Below are 22,967 nucleotides of genomic sequence, written 5' to 3' on the forward strand. Positions count from 1 at the left end.
CAGGCAAGAGGCCATGAACTGCTGACCCTTTGTGTAACAAAGACATGAGGCCGGCCCAACCAGGGACCGGACACTCAGAGACACCACAGGAGCCGATGACCCCCAGATTCTCCCGTGTTTAGACTGTAAGAGTATAAAGCCCAGGGGTTCCTTTGTTCTGGGTCCCTCCTAAGAAACACTCAGCTTGAGCTGTTATTTTGTTACTTAGAAATTGCACCATGACTAAATTATTTTAAGGATCTGGATGTATGAGACTCTGTTATGGGAAACATGGGGTCGAGCCAGTAAGGAAACCTGGTCTGTGTGAGTGTAGGGTGTGTAGTTGCAAAGAGACTTGGATCCCAGCTCACGTGGTGCAAGGGTGACCGCAAGAGTGACTCCCGGATGGTCGGACAGGGAAGTTTCTGTAACAGTTTCTTGTTCACAGCTTTGAAGCATCAGATATATATTAAAATATCTCTGCCTTGCTTTGCAGCCCTACCAGGAACCACACACACATGCCAACTGCAGGGCTGGGGGAAACCTCAGCTGCTTTTCTAAGGTAGGAGACTTGCACCCAAGGCCTTAGGTACCTTAGATAAGGGAGTAAAGCCCCATGGCAGAGGTTTTCCTGCCATAAGCTGCAGCGTGCAAGTCCCAAACAGCAGGCAGTCCCTAAGCACCAATATATGAGGAAGGCAAGCACAGGGAGAGGAGGCTGACTGCTGTTCAGAGAGAACAATGCAGCAGAAAGCCAAGGTGCAGTCCGGAGGCAGACCAAAGTAAGATGGTTGGAGATGACCATTTGTTAAATCCATTGGATCTGAGCTAGCGGGAAGCAGATGCGTTGTCCTGCTCTATGTTATGCTGCAGGGCAATTTCAATCATCATCATGAAGGCTTGAGTTGCTGTGTAACTCAGCTGGAATAAGTAAGCGGATTAATGGCCCAGACCTAAACCATATTCTAGGCAGAAAACCACTCACTTTGACATACACAGCACAATAACTTCACAGCCAGCACCATCACGAAATGTTCTGTGAACAAAAGTGTAATGAGGCTACTGATGGATGGAGGACTGACAAGTACAGATGCAATACAACACAAAGAACAATATTAAAACACAAAAAACAATAGTTTTCTGAAAGTGCTGATAAATTGGAATTTGTATCGTTTTGTTTCATAACAACCACACCCACACGGGTTTGACCTCATACCTGAAAATACTCAATTCTATTCACACAGAAGGCAGTAGTGATTACACAAACCTTTACTTATTCTGATTTCGAATTCGGAGACACCTCCTTTTCAGTGGTGGCTCCAGATCCTCTGGCCCTGTGCTGAGTATTGGCGTTGAGATAATGCACGGTGCAATAGCAGTCTTTTCTGCTGGTTTTGGCACAGGCTGGATAACGCAACCTGTCTTGGGCAGCATCCGCAAAGCATATGCATGGTCCTCATCTGCTGGATTGTTAAGGTTCGGGTCCTGTTTGTCTCCCCCAGCAAGGGGCTCTTCCCCAGTCTTCTTGCCAGTGTCTCCCTCGAGGAGGCAGTTTGATACACAGTTGTTCTCCTTAACAGACTCCAGCTCACTCACCACCAGCTCCTCTGGGGGCTGGGGCTTTTTTGGCTCCTGGGGCAGCTCCAGGTTCTTGGAACCCTCTGTGCTCTTTGTGCCATTCACAATGACGTTGCACACTGCTGCACTAGCTTCCAGTCCCGGCGTGCCAGAGGCCAAGGAGACGGGACAGCAGTGAGCTCCGTCACTGCACGGTAATGTTTTTGAGTCAACCGGGCTGCAGTCGTCCCTGCAGTCACTGCAGTTCCTTTTGTCTGAGCTACCAAAAGCCAAATTTACAACACTATTAGGTTCACGTTCAACTTTCACTTGGGTGTGTAAAGCCCTGTGGATAACATTGTGCAGCCTAGACCGGTGGCCTACTGTTAGGTCTATCACACCGTCCTGTGGACCCTGTAGCACACTGGGGAAACCAAACTTACTGTTCACTGGACTACTAGGTCTGACAGTCAAGTCAACAACTTCATTTTTACTGTGCTCCTGAAGCACTTGAGCTTGATTAAGGGACTGGCCCGAGCAGCTCGGCGATGAGTCAGAGGATTTAGATGATCCTTGCTTTGACTCTCGAGGAGATGAAGAGCTATTGGTTGGCTTTGCCCCAGGCGTCTCGCTGGAGGTACTCGGAATAAAGCTTTCACCATTGCTGGAGAAGCCATTGGGGGGTTTGGAGTCATTGATGTGAGGGATAGGGATGGGAATGGGGATGGGAACGGGCAAAGGGACAATGACAGGATATGGCACTAGTAGAGTTGGGGGTGGCACCAGCGGGGCAAGGGATGGCAATCCAAAGTTCATCATCTGTGGCATAGGCATAGGACCATTTGGCATCATGCTAACAGGGGGAAAGGGAAGACTGGGCAAAGGAGCTCCAGGAGGGGGAGGTGGCAACAAGCCAGGAGGATTCCCAGGCATGGTAGGTGTTGTGGGAGGATGGATATGGGGGGAAAGCATTGGCCTGTGCATGGGGCTAGAGGTGGGACCCATATTTCTGGGACCACCTGGTGGGGGACCAATTCCAGGAATCATTGGATTTGACAGAGGGCTGTTAGGATTTGAAGCATGGTGAGGTGGCCCACGAATAAATGGTGGACGGATTTGCTGCATAATTTGCTGTTCCATGAATATGGGCAGAGGAACTGGCCCACGGTTTGTCATCACCATCGGAGGACTGCGAGGTGGGACACCAATTGGAGGCACAATGCTAGCAGGTGGCTGGACAGAAACTGGTGGAATATTTGGATTCTCACTGATGGGAATAGCTTTGGGAACTGGTGTGGGGATTTTAGTGACAGAGCAGTTGGCAGTGTCAGACGGAGAGGCAGTGGTAGACACTGATGGTCCAGGACCTTGAATTTGGCCAGCTGCAGACACTGGGGATGGGGCTTTTCTCCGAGCATCTGCTAGTGGTATATTCCAAGAATCTGGAGTCAGCAGCTGCACTCCAGCGCCTTCTGCTTTATTTTCAACTGGAGGATGTAATGTACTGCACAGTCCAGCTGGAAGATTGGCCTGTGTCTCTTTGTAGAAAATGTCCATTTTGTACTGATTGAGACATTTTGCACTGCAGAACTGAAGCCTTCTTTCCCCGTCCCCAAAATCCAGATACTCTTTTGTGTGTCTTATGTGCTTACACCAGTCACATACCTAAAACACAGTAATAAAATCAAATCAGGTAAGAAAAGCAATCTTATCTTCATAGCATTATTTTAAAAGTAATTTTTCAGTTATTAAATACATTATTTTTCTAACAGGAAAAAAAGCAACATTTGTGAAAACTGCACTTTTTTTTTCTCCAACATACTGGTGAATTGAATGCCACTCCCTTTTCTGGCTCCCATGATCTCAGTTCTACCTTATACAATGCATTATATATCTCACAGAGAAGAATCCTCAGTTGGTATAAACTGTTATAACATGCATATGTATGTATGCAAAATCCATATGAGTATGGCTGTGATTACTTCTCAGTGGTAAACTATGCACGCCTGTGCCATCTGAGATGCCATATTATACAAGGAGTGTGATAACTGGAAAAGGACTCAGAAAATTGCTGGAAATTAATGCAAACCAGTTCTGCTAAAATGCAGGACACAGTAACATATAGCATTCTATTCAGGGTATCAAATAATAACTTGGAAAGAGTGTGATATTTTGAAATGGCATCACAAAGCAAAAAGCATCATTCATTCTTTGCCCTTTGTTCCAAGGAGAAAGTTGGAAAAAGTCAGGATATTTGCATAAGGTTCAAATAGTCCCAATTTGTGATGTTTCAGCAAGCTGGAATTATTTTCTGAGCTGTTTGCCCACTCTTGTATACAAGTCACTTTGAGTAAAACTTCTTGGCAAGCAAGGACCTGTTTAGCAACTTTTCAAATACTACAGCAAAAAGTTTGCACTGCAGGCTCATTTTTGTTTTGTTTCTCTGCTTTTCATTTAATCCTCTTCTGTGTTACTATTGGTGTGGCGGCATAGCCAATTTTTTTTTTAAATAAGGCTGCAGAACTAATTAAGCTGTGAAAGGTTTTCCCAGTTGTAAGCCACTAGACACCAAAGTTCAAAAAATAGTCATTCTAGGCTTCAGAATCCATTACTTCAGAGAAATTATTGTGATTTCATTAACACATTAATTTTGCAACACCAACAGCTCTCACAGATGGTGAAGACATGATCTACAATTCAAATATGACTCTTGTTTGCACAAATGCCTTTCCTTCATATGGCATTTTAAACAAGAATTAATATGAGTAATCTTGCCATAGCTATAAACAGATAAACAGATGTCAGATTTTGCAGTGCCTCGCTTTTTTGACAGAATTTTACACACACAAACCCCCCCTGTTTTTGTCATTTACATTAGTTCTCAAAATACTCCACTGACAGAGACTTTTGGTGCTTTCTATCAGCATGTTGAGCCTATGACCATGTCAGAATACATCCTGGTATTATTTGTTCTGCGTTTTCCAAATAGCTCATATTAGCTTGTTTTGAAATGACTGTATCTTTTGTACAAAGAAAAAAAACCTCCAAAAAACCCCAAAGAAGACTATGATTGTGAAAAGACTGCATTAAAAGGATAATTAATTTTAATAACTATTGGCCATATAAACAATTCAAAACAACATATGTTGGGCATCTGATTACTCATCTCATTTAACTCTCAGCTTTCCTTTTATATAAACAGTGGTGACGTTTTTGAATTTTCAGTAATATATCTTTAATATATATATATATATACACACACACACACACACACACACTATATGCTATGGCTATTAGCCCATTTAACTTCTCAAGCTTTTGGTTCTCCAGTCAGGTTGCTGCTTGATTCCCTCCTGCCTTCCCTCCCCCCTCTTCACACACTCACATACACACATTCCCTCTCTTTTATCCCAACCTTTAAATCAAACTAAATAATCAATTCAGTAGCAATCAAGAAGAAGCAACTATTAAGTCATCCTTGAAGTTTACGAATGCAGGGCACAGATTTTTAGCTTGGGCACACAAAAACTGTGCCCTGTGAGATAAAGCACAGGGGGTACTGGTCCTGCTCAGTGCATGTGGCATTAGGAAGGGTGTATTTCCACCATGATGCCCCATGCAAGAAAGAAAATTTCCTAGTGCATTACAAACAAGTCCAGCTTTGCATTGAGCACACAGTGATGATGTCGCACCCTCAAATATGCGGACAAAAAGGCTGTCAAATGCACTGAAGGGTGGAGATAAATGCCTACGCTGCCACAGTGCATGCATCCCCCCAGGTGTGGGGCAGATGGGAAAGTAGGAGTGCATCAAACAGGGCAAAGAGGAGCATCCCCACTTCCAACAGCTCCTGGATTTTACCAGGCATCAACTCTCTCTCTGCTCTCCACAGGAAGGTTCAGTGACCATCACACACAGCACCGAAGCTGAGCAACCCCTCACTGCAAACAGTGCAAACACACAGCAGTGAGCACTGAACCATCCTGGGTATTTGGTATGGGTATGGGTTTTGCCACCCATCTGGCAAGTCAGCACACATGATGGAAACATCTTCTAATTGACCTCCTAAAATTTTCTGGCTTGCCACTGTTTTTCAAGCAGACAGAAGGGGAATTTGTGAGCCTATACCACACATTAATAAGGTACCATTTAACTCAGTAAAGCTGCTGAATTTTCTTTAAAGCAATTTTTGTTCAAGAGCTCATTGTTGTAGCCACAAAATGCTATCTATTTTGAATGTTTGGAATCAGGATGTACTCCACCACCCTCCTCTTACCGCTTGCAGGGTACACTCTTGCCCCAAGGCCTGGCAAAGAGACAGGGTATCTCCACATGTACCCTAGGAGTTGCACAAAGAGGTAGCAGGAGCTCCCAGAGAGCTCCTGAGGCAGGCCAGTGCAGTTTGAAGTCCACGCTGGCCCATCACTGTCTGTTTGCAGGGGAAATACAAGGAGGAAACTGGCCTCAGGGGTGCCTGCAGTAAGGGATGGAGCAGGACTTCAGATGCAGCTGCAGTGAAGACTTACCTTTTCTTTGGGTCAAGGAAGCAAGCCACCTTGTAAGCCCACTGCCAAAGAAGCAACTGAGAAATATGAGAGAATAAATCCAACCTCCTTATCTTCCTAGGAAGAGCCCCCTCAATGACCTTAATTAAACGGACTGAAAGAGAAATACAGCCTCCTCCAAATTGTGGCATATTTTCTAATAATTTAATTTTATTACTTATCATTTGAAAAATTCACTGAAACACTTCACTGCATTATTGCTGTATTGATTTGTTTATCTCCAGTGGGCTCCTGTATCTCTCCTGGCTAGACAAATATTTTCTCTTCCTTGGTAAAATATTTAGAAGTCCTGCTTAGAAATTCTCTACTGATTTCTCCTGTTTTCAATAATTCACTGAGGAATAAGAAACTCTGAAGTCCACCCGCCTCACTCATATATTGATCACAGACCCTTCTGTATATTTGATCACTAGATAAAATTAATTAAAGCCACAGAAATTAAAGGCAGCAAATCTGTTCCTCTGAATATCCTGGAGAGACCAAATATCCAATAACTATCTCATTGATTTTATGCAACATCTCAAAGTGTTAATGCTAATATCAATGAGTAATGTCTATCTACTATGTGCATGCATTTCATTATCTTCTTTTTCTTTCTTTCTTTCTTTTTCTTTCTTTTTTCTTTCTTTCTTTCTTTCATTCTCTCTTTCATTCTTTTTTCTTTCTTTCTTCCTTTCTTTCTTCCTACATAAGCAATCAGTCTATGCTGCTTAGTTAAGATAAAAGGATAAAAAGTGCATGTCATATGCAGGTAATATGATGCCTCATAATACCACACTAAAAGGCAGAAAAACAGTCCCCACATTGAAGAGGAAATTACTGGAGGAGAAAAAGTGTCACTTAAGAATTAATGAATCAAGTCTGTCTTGCAGAATTGATCATTTAAGATGAGGTCAATTAATTTATGATACAAATGGCTATATCACTAGAGGTAATAAAATGGAGCAATATCATTCATTTTATATATAACTAATGACGTGCTCAGAGTAATTACAGACTTACTTCTAAAAGCCTACACTGATTAGTTCAGATGTGATAGGTGAAACATATATATCTTTCCGTTCAATAAAATAACATTTTCTTATCTGTAAAACACACAGCTGATGTCTTATTTTTTTAAGTACTTGCATTCCAGATATAACATCACTGTTCTTCACAACCAGCTCAGAATCATTCTGTTCATGTATTACTTCTGCTTCCCTTTTCCTGCCTCATCCTGTCCCTTCATTGTACAACCAAGGGAAGAGCTAAACTGTTGCAGAGTGCTTATTAACGCTGCACATTGTATTTGGTAGTGCTCACGCATGGGGCAGCTCCCTGGGTTTCAGTGGGATTAGTCACAAGCATTAATGCTGTGAGATCATGTTTGGAGGGTCTGACCCAGCACCAGTGGAAAACAATTAAGAGACTCATCTTTAATGCAATCCATCGGCTTTGGGTCTGTTGTTTAACGCTGGGCCCTGCTCACTCTGGAGTCAGTGGGAGCTTTGTCCCTGACCTCAACAGCAGCAGAGGCACGGCCAGGGATTTTGGAAGGAACTGCAGCAGAAATACCCATGAAGAAAACAAATGCAGGGAGGCTGAGTTTCAGACATTTCCTAACAAAGGTAGACAAAGCCACTATTTTGTACATTTCTACTCAATAGGAGATTGAACCAGTAGTGGTGTGACTGACAAGGAGCATGAACGTTACCAAGATAAAGGGTCAAAACTTGCAAGGTGCTAACAGATCCCCTACGCACCTTCATCTCCCTTGGAAAACACTTCTAGGACCACTCTTGGGCAAGTACACTTCACACCATGAATGCCAGAACACGAACCCTGAATGACAGAAAGATCAGTAATAAGATAACAGCCTATCTCATTCAGCTGTAACGCAACAACCCTCAAGAAGATTAAATTTACCTAACTGGGGCATGTCCGAGGCTAAACAACAGAATGAACATTTCCTTCAGTACATTTAATGTATTTATATTTTAGTGGCGGGTTGCCAGTGTGCTACTTATAAGCTGAATGACTTGGTATCATTTATCCACTTTCCTGGGAAACACGCAGCAATCTACACCAGGAGACAACTCAGAAGACACCACATCAGCAGAAACACGATTTGTGCCAGATGTGGGAACACCAAGGAAGCCAGGACCAAGGGATCCTGTAACACTCCAATTTCTCTAATACGAAGAGGTGAAATAAAGCCTTTCCTGTTGGCATCCGTATCTTTATTTTGATAGAAATATCCGAAGTGGAGTCCAGATGCGGCTATGAGGCTGCCCCGTAGCACAACACAGGATTCTGCTGTGCTTAAAAGGGCCAAACTTGGGCTTTAGGCACAGGGTAATTAATACTTTAATCAATCAGTTGTCAAATGCAGGCACAAAGTTGATACATCAGTGCAGTCCACCACTAGCCTCTGAAGGATAATCTAGTATCAGACACTACTTCATTAAGAAACACATTTGGTAAAACCTGTTTGTAGAGGTATTTATATCAGCCCAAGAGAAACCAGCATGCAAACACCCACCGCTGCTGCAGTGAAAGTGAGTCTGTGAGCCTTATATTCAATGCTTTGGACTAATATCAACCCCTCAGTAAAGCTTAGCAAGAGGACAGAAAGGGGTAACTAGGGCAAAGATGCCATTTTCAACTTCTCCAGAACCAGAGGGTGATTGATGAAGCTCCCCTTCTTGCTCAGGAGAACACCATTGGAAGACACCTTGCACAAGGGAGGGCTGCATCTTGAGGACCGGCTCTTATTGAAGATGTTGAAATGTGGGACTGAAGATTATAAAAGCCTCACATAAAATCCATGTATTCGACTCTGCCGACTAGTTCCTACTTCCTTTTCCCACTGTGGTATCCGACTGCTGTCTCTTTATATACATATATATGTTCTGACTTCACAAATACTACTGCACATTTCTTATATCCCATTCTGGCCTTGGTTACCTTTCCTTTTAGCCCAGGCTGGGTCCCAGAACGGTCTGGGAAGTTTCCAATCCTGCCACCCAGCCAGGATGTGCAAGGCATGGAGGCAGAGACTCTCACCCCATCCCAAAAGCCATAAGATGAGGAGACAATGCCCCTCCCCCTGCATACCCTCCCGCCTTGCAACTGAGTGAGAACCTGACACACCAGCCATATGTTTTTCAGCAAGGGCTCAAGTTTTTTGAAGCCTGCCAAACATTGGACACAGCAACAATTTAGAAATTAGGTAGTGGCTTGAAGCACACATACAGAGGTTTCTAGTATACGGCCAAATGAGTCACAACTAGTTCTCTAACACACAGCTCCGTCAGACCCTTTCCAGAACACCCAGATGCTGCCCAGCATGAACACCAAGGCACCTTGCCACCTGGGCCCCCTCACAAGGCTGTGAGCACTCCTGGCAGGACACCAGGGGAAAATTCAGTCTATCAGAAGGAAAGAAACCTAGATCTGTGTGTCCTGGGGAACTATGTGCCTAACTGTCTCTAGGGGGCAAAGGCATGTGAAACCTGTCTCAGCTGTCCTTGCCAGCTCCCCAGGTTTATTGGGCAATGTTGCTACCTGCTCTCTCCCTTCTTTTCTCCATTTATCCATCAACGAGGCTTTACTTCAGAGCAGGTCATGTAAAAGGTAATCCCACTCACAGATCCCATCTGCAGTGCTAATCCTGCAAATGTCTTTGTTTCTACAGTCCATTGCCTGATCGAGCACAGAGAAACTTCGGGGCAAGGACTGAACCTCAAGTGTTACTTTACTCAACACTTGTGAGCACAGAGAACCTGTGTCCCCAGTGGGGCTCTTGGTCAGACTGACACCTACAAACATCAGTTTGGAGGTCTGTACTGACTCTTCACCTCCTGTTCTGCTCACCCCCTGAGGAGCTGCCCCTCAGGAGCCAAAGCTCACAGCGGGCTGGGAGGGTGCTGCTCAGTTCTTAGCACGGACTCACACGCTTGTTTGACATAAAGATTGTTCCAAGGCATTGAATTTCCCTTTTAGCATTTCTCAACTCAGAAAAAGGACAAATATTAAGAAGTGCTGTAAGGTAGGAACACAGCAGGTGTGCAGGTGAAACACTGCAGATCTTCAAAAGGGCACAGCCATGCTCAGAAGCATGGGGTCAGAGTGAGGAAGAGGGGGGGAACGTGTTCCACCCAGAGACGATGGCAAATGACAAACTCCTTTAAGAGGTTAGCAATAATCAGCATAATATCCTAATGCTGTTGTGTGCTCTTTTCACAGCTAATTGAGTTATCACAAAAGCTATTCAGCTGCCAGCACCCTGCGCCAAGCGATAGAGTGGGTGCAGCCTTGCCAGAAGCCTCATAAGCCGCTGTCGCTCACCAAGATGTCCCACATTTCCCTACCTGATCCTCCTCCAAAACTCCCACCGGACCTGCTCAGGTTTCCTCCTGAGATGGACTGGGTAGCCTGAGGTGCAGCCAGTGCCTGAGCAGGGTATGCAGGTGTCTGTGTGTCCAGCACTGCAGCGCTGCATGCAAGCCTATGGGGCTGAGGGCTTTGTCTGGCAGGGATGCAGACTGTCCCCGAAGGGGAAGGGCAGTTCACAGCATCTACTTTGAAGTCGACTATGACTAAGTCCCTGCCTCAGCTGTCATGACTGGGAATTGTTGCTCTTTCACTACCAAATGTCAAACAATACTGTAACAGGCATAATCCAAAGTGTGGCTCTAAGTAGTTATTCAGCCTCGATCACAATTTTTGATGTCTTATTGTAAAACATTCAGCATGTTTATTGTGGCAGAATTTTTCTATCCAAGATGGCTTGTGATAATTTCTTCATACTGATTGTTCCATTTGAATGGAGTGATTATTATACAAAACAAAAAGAATCATTCCAGCTGAAACCTGCTGCGAAGGAACCCCGAGGCAGGCTCTAACACACTGTGAATGTGGTTACAATATAGCTTGTAGCGATGCTAGGTGTGAAGGAAAACAGATTTTTACAATGTTTGGAGCTTCGTGTAAAAACAGTTGACAAAACAGAACACTGCAGTTGCATACAACCTAAAACTGTCCTGTGACAAGTTTCTCTCTGTTTAAAAGAGACCAAAGCTTGCCTGTCTGCTTGCTTTTCCTTTCCCTGATGTAACCCTCCTAAACTTCTTGTTCTCCCAAAAATCTTTACCAGTTTTCTGAGTGAATACCAACTTTATGTCATTTAAATGTAAGACCCACTCTGTCTCCATTTTTCATCCTAATTATGCAGAAGTCTAAGCTACATGAAGCATAAGGAGAAAATAGAGTTATTTGGTAATTAATGGCTAATGATAAATTGATTCCATTTTTTGAATCACTGCAGTTGTCATCGGTGGTATTTAAAACACAGTCTTTTCAAAGCCCTTGTGTTCCTTTGTGTTGGGGTTTTTTTTAATGTTTCCAGTCAAAATGAATGAATGTAAGTTATGCTAATACCCGGTGGTAATACAGGTTGGGTCTTGTTTCATCAGAGTGGCTACACATTTGATTTTGTATATAAACAGCTGAGCTCCATGTTTTCAACTTCAGTCTGAGGCTTTGAAACCACAGGAAGAACTTTGGATCTGAAACCACTGGTGAAGCCTAAAATATGGTGAGCAAAACTTCAGGGAAAATGAATATAGTGTGAAGTGGGGCTTGCCAAGAAGGAAGTTCTTCTCCCCAGAAATATTCCTGGCTAAAATAACACAGAATGGAACAATAACAGCGTTTAAACCTAAAATCTTTAATGTGAGGTTTTTACACTGGTACCATACAAGAGCTGATTAAAGGGCGCATCTGCATTGCTGTTTCAGTACTGACCTAGTCCACCACTGCAGCAGTGAGAGAAGTTCTAAATAAAATTAATACAATGCAGAAGATAAAATGAGGGTAAGAGCAGTACAGAGAGGTGGGGGTTAAATGCCCTCAGCAGGTCAGACCGTCTGTCTCACCAAGACTCGAATTTCAGAAATGCCTAAAGAACAACACCTCAGCCAGAACAACAACTACCCTTTCCAAGGGTAGTGCAGGCTCTGGGAAACCTCATCCCACACCAAGTGCACTGGTCTTTGAGCATAACTATGTCATGCAATAGACTGTAGGGCAGGGCAAACCACCCTTCAAGCCATCAAGTCCTACATTGAACTCTAGAGCTCCCATCAAGCCTCATCAGATGGTGGCCACAGGTCAGCAAGCAGCAGCCCAGCATTCACATGATGTTGTGACCACATAGAAAGGCCAAGAGGCAGTTCCTCTGCCAGGCTTAACCTAGTCTGATAGGAGATCATTCAAGTGTATCTGTAGTCACCTTCTTGGTGGGACTAATTTGAGGGTAGGGATCTGTGGAGTCAACTGAGTGTCTCCATCATGCTCCTCATGGCCTTTAGCTGATGGGTGGAAGCACAAGAAGCCAGCTTGGCAGAGCAGTGGCACAAACACATTCGCTGGTCAGCCAGGCAGTTTGATTTGGGTTATGTGGGAATTGGTCACTTTACTAGGCTCAAGTGGTATCTCACTGATTGACCAAAATCTCCCCAAATGAGAAATCTGCACCCTCAGGAATCTCATGCCTACCAAGTCTGCAGATCACTTCAGAAACCAGATGAAGATTTACATTCTCTAATTAATTCACTTTTTTAATGCAGTATCAGCATAAACATGTTTGTCTTTCTTTTTACTGATCCAAACATTATTCTGATAATATAGCAAGCATTGTGAGGTGGGAAATAACCCATTTGTCTAGAATTTATATCTATAATATCTTATATGTATTTTTCCTAGTATATTTTCTTTTTAGTATTCAAGAGAATATAAAAATAACAATAAAACCCCCTCTGTTATGATTCCAGTTGCTCATAGGTTGGTTGACAGGACTATAAGTGTAATAATGAGGAGGTTTGAGGGGCAGGTTAATGTTTTTTGCTAACATATGATGCTTTTAGCCTAGGGCATTGCTGGAGGCCAATACCGCTTCACCTGAAACCAAAAAAACTACTGAACAGTCATTAAATCACTCAGAGTTAAATGTAGTATTACTGGGTCTAGAGAATTATACTGTAATCCAGATTTGAAATATCATTAGTCCATAGAATAGAAAACAAGAATGCAACCTGAAACCTTAGGAAATCTTTATTTACTCATAATAAAGGGTTCCAAGTCCAATTTCTTCCTCACACCTATGCCATTTTACAGTGGCGTAACTCTCACAGATTCGTGTGTTGCTTCCTCTGATTTACGCTTGTACAAGCAAGAAGGTTACAGAATATAAGTCTCTGGGTAATTTGAAATATATATATATATGTACATATATATGTCTCTGTGTGTTTTCCCCTATTTATATAGGTCATGGATCTACACTTTTATTATTACATATTAATCTTTATCATGCAATAATATTTATAGGCCAGAATTCACTACACTATGTGCTCTAACACATGCATGGCCATAGCATGGGCTGCAGCAGAACTGGCTGGGTCTCACAGTCTACCTGAAGCAGACCCCCTGCATATGTTTCCCCACCTTTCCCAAACACACAAAATCCTAGAGGGACTGTATCAGCTGCTGATCTGAAAAAATAATGTTAGGGAAAGATTGACTTGATTAGGGTAAGATTGATTTGACCATCAGTAAAAATGGATGAAAAAACCCCAAAACTTTTCAAGAGAGGAGCTGCTGAGTTTTAGTCTATAGAGCTTTGAAAGGAGTCAAAACTGTTTGAGATTTGAACGCATGTGATTCACACTTTGAGAACTGCTGTTTTCCCTGATGGTAGTGGTACACACCACCCTATGTCCCAGAGTGTGTTCAGTTTAAAAAGCAGCCCTCTCTCTGAAAACCACATTTGATTAGAATAACCCCGGGCCAGATCCAAAATCTTCCTGGATCAGGGAAACGTGTCACATCAGTTTCAGCCTGGGACTGAGACATGCCACATCTCTTGCACATTGGGCACAGAGAGTGGAATTCATTTTCCTATTTCCTCTGGAGTTGGGGGCTGGAGAAGACGAAGCTAAGCAAGGGAAATTGCTCTGCCGTACACAGAGGAAGTATTCTGAGTCCTCTACTTACTGCAAGGCAGAGATCCTGGCTGAAACCCAGAGCCCATTGGTACAGGCCAGGCTCTGCTTCCCCCTCCTATTAGCACAAAATCACCAGTAGAGAGAGGCTGGTTATGAGCTCACTGGTTAGGCTCACTCTTGGGCACTCCCATATGGAGCAGGTAAGACTGAAATAAGGGGAGGAGAGGAGAGTAGAGGGAGGGGAAGGGAGGAGAGAGGAGGGGAGAGGAAGGGAGGGGAAGGGAGGGGAGGAGAAAATCTAGAAGACAATTTTAAAAAGAAAAAGAAAAAAAAGATTACTCTGTCTCAGGTAGGTAGGATTTACCATGACTATTATGGCCCCTAGCTACCTTAAACCATGGTTTTCCAGGATTTTAACCTTGAAAATAATAAAGGAGAAGTTATAAAGGTCTGAAACTGCAGCCTAGAGCCAAACATATGGTGAACTAACGGGTGTGAAAACTTCCTTGTCTTGTTCTGCTGATGCTTCTCTTGCTTCACTAAGAACATCCCTGCTGAGAAGCCACAAGACCCAACAGCTGTGATGGTGGTGGGCAGCAACCAACTTGTGTCCAACATCTGAGGGAGAAAGGGCCAGCCCTTCACCTACTGCTCACTGTCGTGCTTTTGTCAGGCCCAAAACATTTGCTAGTTTCAAGGAATGGAAAATGTGTCTTCTTCCTTGCTGATTTATACCTACCTCTTTCTAAGCAGGGTATGGAAGTGGAAAAAACCAGTCTTTCGTACTCAAATGAAAAGGTCTTACCTATCCCTCTGTTTACAAAGTGTATAGCACTAGAGTGTACCTGACACCAAGCTATTTAGATAAATAAAATCTATTCTTAGTAACCCCAGGATCAATCTGGGATAACTCTACTGAAGCCAGTGTTGTTTTTCCAATTTGAATCATGTAACCGAGTGTTGAATTTGGCACAAAGAATTAATTTCTCACTGAGGAGGACACATTACAGCAGAAGGCATCAGATGCACTGTTCAGTAAAGAACACAATCACAGAGGAGCCTTTAGCAATGCATTGTGTTACTGTAGATGGCACTCATTCCTTGTCTGGATGTACGATGCACACTGCAACTGCACAGATTCTATTATGTAAATGCATCATGGCAAACCCTTTCATACTTACAAAACCATACAGATGATTTTCTCCTTGCATGACATGCACGACAAAGCAGCTATGTGGAAGTGGCACACTAGGACAAAAGAAATCAATGTATTTAAACCATCACCCTACAAGTGATGAAGGATGTGCAGATTGTTATATTTCCCATCTTTTCTTGCATGCGTATCACAATCAAGACCCTTAAGAATGCTATGCTTTTTAGATTCCTCCTCAAAGAGGACTAACTCTGTCTTGCTTTCTCCCGGCCCTTTTCCTTCCCTAGGTCTTCCCACAAAACTCCTTCTGACAACAATTTCACAGGGTAGAGCACTACTTGAAATATTCCTCATCAGACCAGCTGAGATCTGGCTGGCAAATGAAGACCTGCAGCCATCACATACAAAGACTCCTAACGGTGCCTTTGTTCAATGCAACTGGAGTGTTTGCTTTTCTTTTAAGGGCTTTCCTTTACATTTATTTTAACACCCATCCAGGGTCAAGTGCTCCTCATCCAGTGACTTAGAGCAGTAGTAAAAGGAAGGTTACATAGCTGCAGCACTGAGATAGGACTTGCCAGATCAGCATTAGTCGTTCTCTGCAAAGACAAAATTCCTGAGTAACTTTGGACAAGGGGAAGGGTAGACAGTGAAATAATCCAAACAACACAATCATAGGTATTTACTTTGATTGCCCAGCTCAACTCTGCAAACAGAGGTAGAGATCTCAGGAGGGTGGATCATGGCAGGAATCTAACTAAGGCTCTGAACTAGTTCCAGCAAAACTCTCTCTCTCTCCATCTATTGCTGAAGGAGAGAAGGAGGGGCAAGCTCAGGCAAGTCTCTAAGGCCAGGAGGCTTGTATGTTTTTTATTTTCAGCATGTATCTTTGATTCTCTTTCTAAAATTTGGAGAAGGCTTACCTGTGTCTGACTAGCCTACTTGGAGCACGAGGTTTTTGAAACAGGAATCAGGTTTTCTTACATGTGTGTACAACGCCCAGTACAATCAACCACATACCACGGATGCCTTGATCCACCACCATCAAATGACCAAAGTGCAACATCACTATGAGGCTCTTTCCACTCTGTGGGATCACGAATCATGAGGGGCTTTGCTCAAGTCCTGGCTTTAGGATTGGGTCCTCTGTCACTCAGTACAGACATTTGCACACTTGCTACTCATACACAGCTTGTTATATGGAATGTTATATGGAATGGCTTATTGCAGGATGCAATATAGTACTGGGGGAAAGGAAGATGGAGTTAAGCATAGTGTATTTACTGTTAGACATGACCGAGAATACTGACTGTTCTTCACATCTTCCAGGCACATCTATCACCCTGTGATATAGGAGGGGATATGACTCAGAGGTGGGGACATGCCAGTTAACCTCAGGCACTTGTCCAAGCAAACGAGAGATCTGAAGTATGTACAAGGATTGAAATTCCATTACAGGTTTTAAATAATTAAACACTACATGTTTGGAAGCTCATTCCTTCCTATTACTTCTTAAATAATTAATCTGTATTTACATCTAGTGAACTTCACGGAGCTATACACATAACAAATTTGAGTCAAATTGCAGAAGAGAGATTGTTCCTGTCCAACAGGATTACAAATGTTTTTTGTTGTATACAGTGACTTCAGCTATTAGGGATCAGTCAAAAACCAAATCCAACCTGTGATGCTATACATCACAGGAGTTTTTTATCAAATTATTCGCAAGTAATCAAAACACTAAGAGAAACTGTAAATCCCCAGAGGAAAAAAATGTGCTTCTTACATCTTACAATAGTAAAAAGTGATTCAAATTGGAAGACAGAGAAATGAAAAACTACATATTGTTCTTATTGCACATAATCATTCTGTTCAAGCTAATGCTGTCAGTTCCATGTAATCTGTAGTACAGTCTGATTAAAAATACTAATCTCAAAACCAGAGTAAAAGACCTTGGAATAGAAAAAAAATCAAAATCTATGTAGAGTCCTTTTCTTCCTACAACACATTATTTCCCTCTACTTGCTTCTGGTTCAAGCTGAACACGCCCTTAAATACCCAGCAGGTTTCACCTAACTGGAACTACGTGTGATGCACCAAAGTGAAGAACCAACACTGTTCAAACCTTCAAAATAATAAAGCACTGAAAAAGGCACTTGAAACACAGCTCTGCTGTGGGAAATGAATTTGTAGGATTACATGTTTAATATACATGTGATTTGCAGCTCCAGTTAGCCTCTATTTACAAGTAAACAGATATATATTCGTTCACTTATGCAATTCTACGTGGTGTTCCTACAAATTCAGACCAAAACTAAGTTATTTCCTTTTCAAACAGCATTACTACTAATAGAAATGCTGCCGGTCAAACAGTTCCTTCAATTATAATAAGTGGAGCAAAGCTGCCTTCAAACTGAGATCTCAGTTACACCTGCACAGTAATTCTGGAAGTTAATTAGATTGCACAGGGGTAAATACGGACTTAATATGCTCTTTGGAGGCCTCATAAAGGCAGAAGACATATTAGGGAGAGAAGAAAGAAACCAACTTGATTTTCAAATCTTAGGTTGGCTTTGCAAGGAAGTGAGTAAAAACGTCTGTACCTGTAGATGAAGCAGTCATGCTTTGGAGATCACAGAAAGCCAGTGTCACCTTGCAGAGGAAAGGTTTGCTTAAAAAATATCTCGCAATGTTCTTATTTTGTAATTCTTATTAAAATATAAAAAACCAAAGCAAGGACACCTAAATGAAGAGCAGGCACTGGATCCAATAATGACAACTCTCCTGTTTGCTCCTTTGACCTGTGCAGCTCTAATTCAGAGTCCCGAGGACAGAAGCTGCACATTTCTGAATGACAGAAGACAAACAATGCTGCAGAAGAAGGGACCATGAGGTCAGGTTTCAGTAAAAACCAGGCTTGCATGCCAGGCACGGAGATCAAGGAGCGACTAACTCAAAGCACAGGAAGAATCAGTGCTTCAGATGTCAGCTGTTTCAAGGATTACAGGCCCTCCTGTTTCTAGTGTCAAGGTAATAATCAGAGCAGCGGATGCGCAAGGCTCCTCGCAGCGATAGCTGAACGTGCAGCTCTCGATTTGGATTCAGTTTGTGGGATTTTGTTTCCTTTTTAAACAAAGCCAACAGTGCCAAGTATTCATATTTCAAGGCTGTTTTAAGGATCAAAACCCATCTTACTTAACAAAAAGATGAGCAAGAGTCAAAGCAGAAAATTATATGGGAGCTTCACATACAGTAGGTGGAGAGGTAGGATTCTGTGACTTTTTATCAGAGGTATTCATTTAGATATTGGTGCTAAAAATGTCACTGTGGTGTGTGTGCTGCCCCTTCCCCCCTCCTCATATTCATGTTTTCACATAAATCCTGATTTTGGCATATTACTTTATTGTGGAGACATGTTCTGTGTACTGGATGGCTTATGCAAATTAACCAAATGTCCTATAAATTAGTCTTGAAATGCCTGAGATAATGAGTCGCTTGCATGGTGAGCAGTGCACAGTATTCAAAGAGGGACTCTTTACAGGTTGGGAGAGTAGGAGAACGTGATAAATGTGTCCAGACTGCACAGCAAGGCAGGATGCCTCACTAGCATTGTATTCCTCACCTCAAAATGCAAGGCTGACTGACTGGAATAGAAAAATGCAAGGCTAGGAGATACCCAAAAATTGAAAACCCCAGTAATTACATGGTAGGCAGACAATGTGGCCCTAGCTGCTGAAGCACAAGCATGGAGGTCTTCTTAGCTGACTTGGCCAACACATCTAAACCCGTTGCAGGCTGCGTTTTCTTCCCTGCATAGTTTGGATTTTCACTGAAGGCCTTTTGACATATGTTCTGTATGTGAATTGTATTGTATGCATTGCTTTCTTTTGGAGATATGTATCTGTCTACCAAAAGTCATATCTTTCTTGTGTTCCTTACCTGAGATGGAGAGAATGCTTCAAAAATGCACTCCCAGTTGTATATTAAAAACAGATGTTTTATGTCAGTTGCTGCTATCTTGTGAAGTGTAGATGTAAGAGCAAGCTTTACATACAAAGGGCTGGTTGTCTGCTCCCGACTCATGTGGTGCTGTCTGAGCCATGTGAGGTAAATGACAATAAATCAAATGACAAATCAAAAATATACCACTTGCTTTTGGTGTGTGCTTAATTGACATTCCATCTCTAATAATTACATCCATATGGAATTTGTGTGTGAGCAGCTTCATTTGCAACATCACAATAATTAAATGACATTAGCGTTCAGAGGCAGGTATGTGAGAAAGTGCTGTTAGGAGTACTTGACAACAATGACAGCCCTAAGGATGGCTTTACTTTGCATTCCTTTATTTCATTATTGTCACAGAACTGAACTGGGGAGGGTGAGGGAAAGAGGCTGGACAACAGGCATGAAAACTAGAAGGGTTTTTAAATGGAGGATTCCCCTTGCCTCCCTCCCTCTCCTTCTGGTCCTTCCAAGGCCCCACATTTTCTGCTAAGGATCCTGCAGAGCAAGCCCTCAAAGGAAGCCATTTCATACCTTTGTCCTGCAAAAACCACTGTGTACTCCTGAGCACCCTGCCTTGGAAACATCTCTTTTGGCTATTCACAGAGAGCATAGGAAGCTCCTCAAAGCACACAAAACTGCTATGCAGAAGGTAACAAAGCTGGCTCTCTGCTGTCAGTGTTATTGGGATATGGTGACTGGCTGGGCCAGCTGCTTGGAGCTTTGTGCTAACCATGGCTAACCCTGATTTGGTGCGTTTTATCTCATCTGACAATTGTGCAGACAAAAGCCATGAGGTAAAGGCAGGAGGAATTCATCATTGCAATTCCACATGAGCTTCAGAAGTGCAATTATGCCCATTTTTATGAATGGGAAGCAGAGACAGAGAGAGATAAAGTGACTTGGTCAGGGTCACAGGGAATATCTGCAACAGGGTCCAGGAGCAAACAGACACTTCATTAAGGACTGGTCTAATACCATACATTGAGGCAATCCTCCTTACAAGAAACTCAGGGATTGCATTCAGAGACCTACCTAGTTTGGTCATATGTAAAAATCAAGCTGTAAGCAGTTGCAGGTAACTGACAGGGTTTTAGGTGGTAAAAATCAGATTTAGTAACATCTAGGCCTTACAATATTTAGGGAAGGGGACTTTCTGCAGTTAACAGTGCTTAGAAGCCGAAGACTACAGGAAGATTGAAAACAAGTGGGTTCATAAAAAAAAGTTACATGATTTATCATGGACCTGAGGAAGAAGATGGTTAAACTGAAAGAAAGGAAAGATAGTAATGGGGAAAGAGAGATATTTAGAAGGGGAAGAGAGACCTAAGGATAAAATTACAAGGAGCAGAAAACCAAAAACAAAGGTCAAAAATAAGTTAAAATGGAAGAACAGCAGATATACATATGTGAAAACAGCTCAGCTGACAGGGACAATCCTGCCTCACTGCAGCTTTTGACAAACACATACTGGCTTGTGTGAACCTTGAACAGAGGAGCCCATTTGTGCTGGGGACAGTCACAAGTGGAGCAGCTCAGGAGACAGGCTCCCAGTGCAAGGGTACCAAGACAGGTGAGGGGCAGCAGCCCTGCTCCCCAGTGAGCTCCACTTGCTCCCTGCTCACCATCTGCGGCAAGTGTAACATTAGCGTTAGCTGTTTCAATAACGTTTTAAACCTTCCTACCCTCCTTTTTTAAAGTTCCAACATGTAGATTCAATTCGCAGGACATTCACAGGCAATTATTTTCTAACAATTCTAGAAGAAAAGCTTGCAGTCCTACAGCTTCAAAAAACCCTGCCCAGCCATGCTCTGTGGTTGACCTTTTTCAAGACCTAAATATATATGAGATACCTAAATAAGATAATTGGCCAAGTATAAGGCTGATGTGAGCTGGAGGCCTTATACCAGAGGTGACATAGGCCCTCTCTAAGCAGGAGAGAAACTGTAGGAACTCCATCCTTGCTGGTTTGCCCCCTGCATTCAAAAGCTTCTCTGATGCTCACTCCTCTCCCAATTTTGTGTGATTTTATTCATGTGCATCCCAGTGTCATGTTTCACAGTGGCTGTACTTAGCTGTACAAACTGTGCCAAGTGAGCTTACCAGAATGGCAATGTTGTGCAGGAGGTGGTACTTTTGCAAGGGCAGCCCAAAATTCCTATTTTCCACTGTTGCATGAGAACAGCCTATCATGCTGTAAAAGATATAAACGTTTTGTGGCCTTGCAGATAAGCTAGACAGCCAATCCATCATCATGACTCTGCATCACCACCACGGTGAAGGGATAAGGAGCGAAAGCTGATGGCTTCTGCACAACAAACAAACAAGCACAGAGACAGTGTTTGCTCATTTCAATGTGCAAAGCTGACTTGTTTAAATATGAATATGTTGCTTATAGACAAATTTTGGTGACAGGAGCCCGGTGACATCTATCACTGTTTGAACTTCTGCTAAAAATAGTCATGTTGTCTTTCAATTTAATTAGATGCCACATCTGCAAGTAGTTTTCATTCCCTCCACCACATCTCTACCTGTTACCATTTTCTCCACCCTCCAGGGTATATCGTGCTCAGGAAGATACTAACTACACAAGGTTCATGTGGTGTCACAAACACCTGAAATCACTTCCCTGTCCTCACCAAAAGGCTGTGCCCTTTTCTCTCTCTTCTCCTCTCACTTGTTCTCTTTCTCTGTCATGCTCACAGGTGAGAGGTGCCAGGTACAGGTTCAAAATGCCCCCAATGCCTTCACTGAAGACTGAGGTTGTCTAAAAGACAGCACACACTATGGACACTGCAGAGCGGCTTCTCTCAGACCAGGTTGTGATAATCACTGCTTCTCCATTTACAGAGAAGTGAGCGATTTTCTCTTCCCCCTGTGCAAGCCTACAGCATGTTACAGATGTGCTTTAGAATCAAAGCACTCTCTGGAGGAACTAACTGAACTTTTCTATTTCAGGGTTTTCACTGCATATATATTCAGATGAAGCATCTGTCTTAAACTCAGGGTGATCTGCCTTGAGTCAGGCACCTCCCAGAGCTCACTTGGGCACTGTGTTTACAGATATGAGAAGGAGCAAATCCCACCCAGGAAACAAGCAGCAATGAGAAAATATAAAACATGAAATCTAAACACTTCCGACTTCCTCCAAGAGCTGCAATCCAGGCACTCTCCAAATCCCTCTTCTAAGACTCTACATGGAGTTCCTGAAGGATCAGCAAGTCCAGGATATTTCTTATTTGCCCTCTTTGAAGTTTTTGAACCCTGAGAGCACTGGGAGGTTCCAATGACCACAGCAGCTCATCCCTCCAGCATAAGTATCTGCATTCATCTGGATGGATTTTGGTGCAGGATCAGGGCTTTGAACACCAGCGATATGGTACCTCCACAACACTCCTGCTGTGCTGGTGCACCATGTGCTGTCACTCTGCCACCCAAAAAGTGGCTCTGAAAATAAAAGGTGTGTTTCCCACGCCATGCACGATTTTGCTAGCTCAGCACCTAGGAACCTACAAACAGACAGCAAAGACCATGAACTGCCCATTAGACCGAAAACCTTCAAAAAGGCATTTTGCCTTCTAGACACAACGTCCCTGCATGAGTGGCAATCCTCAATGTTTTACAGCCAAGCTATTTTGTCTGCTCTGTTAATCAGATTTGCTTTTAGCAGGTTTTTCTAACAGACCAGGGGGGAAATTGGACCAAACTCATCTACACGAGGGC

General features: G+C 43.0%; 1 protein-coding gene across 3 annotated transcripts in view; it reads right to left on the bottom strand.

Annotated features, from left to right (window-relative positions):
* SOBP (sine oculis binding protein homolog) overlaps positions 1-22,967 on the bottom strand; it is a 115,665-nt gene that overhangs the window by 15,014 nt on the left and 77,684 nt on the right. For all 3 annotated transcript variants that reach the window (XM_027693841.1, XM_027693859.1, XM_027693850.1), the window contains one exon: positions 1,247-3,201. In XM_027693841.1, coding sequence (XP_027549642.1) covers positions 1,249-3,201 — 1,953 coding nt within the window. In that variant the 3' untranslated portion in view covers positions 1,247-1,248. The remainder of the gene's footprint in view (positions 1-1,246; positions 3,202-22,967) is intronic.

This window comes from Neopelma chrysocephalum, unplaced genomic scaffold (assembly GCF_003984885.1).
Source record: "Neopelma chrysocephalum unplaced genomic scaffold, ASM398488v2 Primary Assembly neopelma1_23, whole genome shotgun sequence".
Classification (NCBI taxonomy): Eukaryota; Metazoa; Chordata; class Aves; order Passeriformes; family Pipridae; genus Neopelma; species Neopelma chrysocephalum.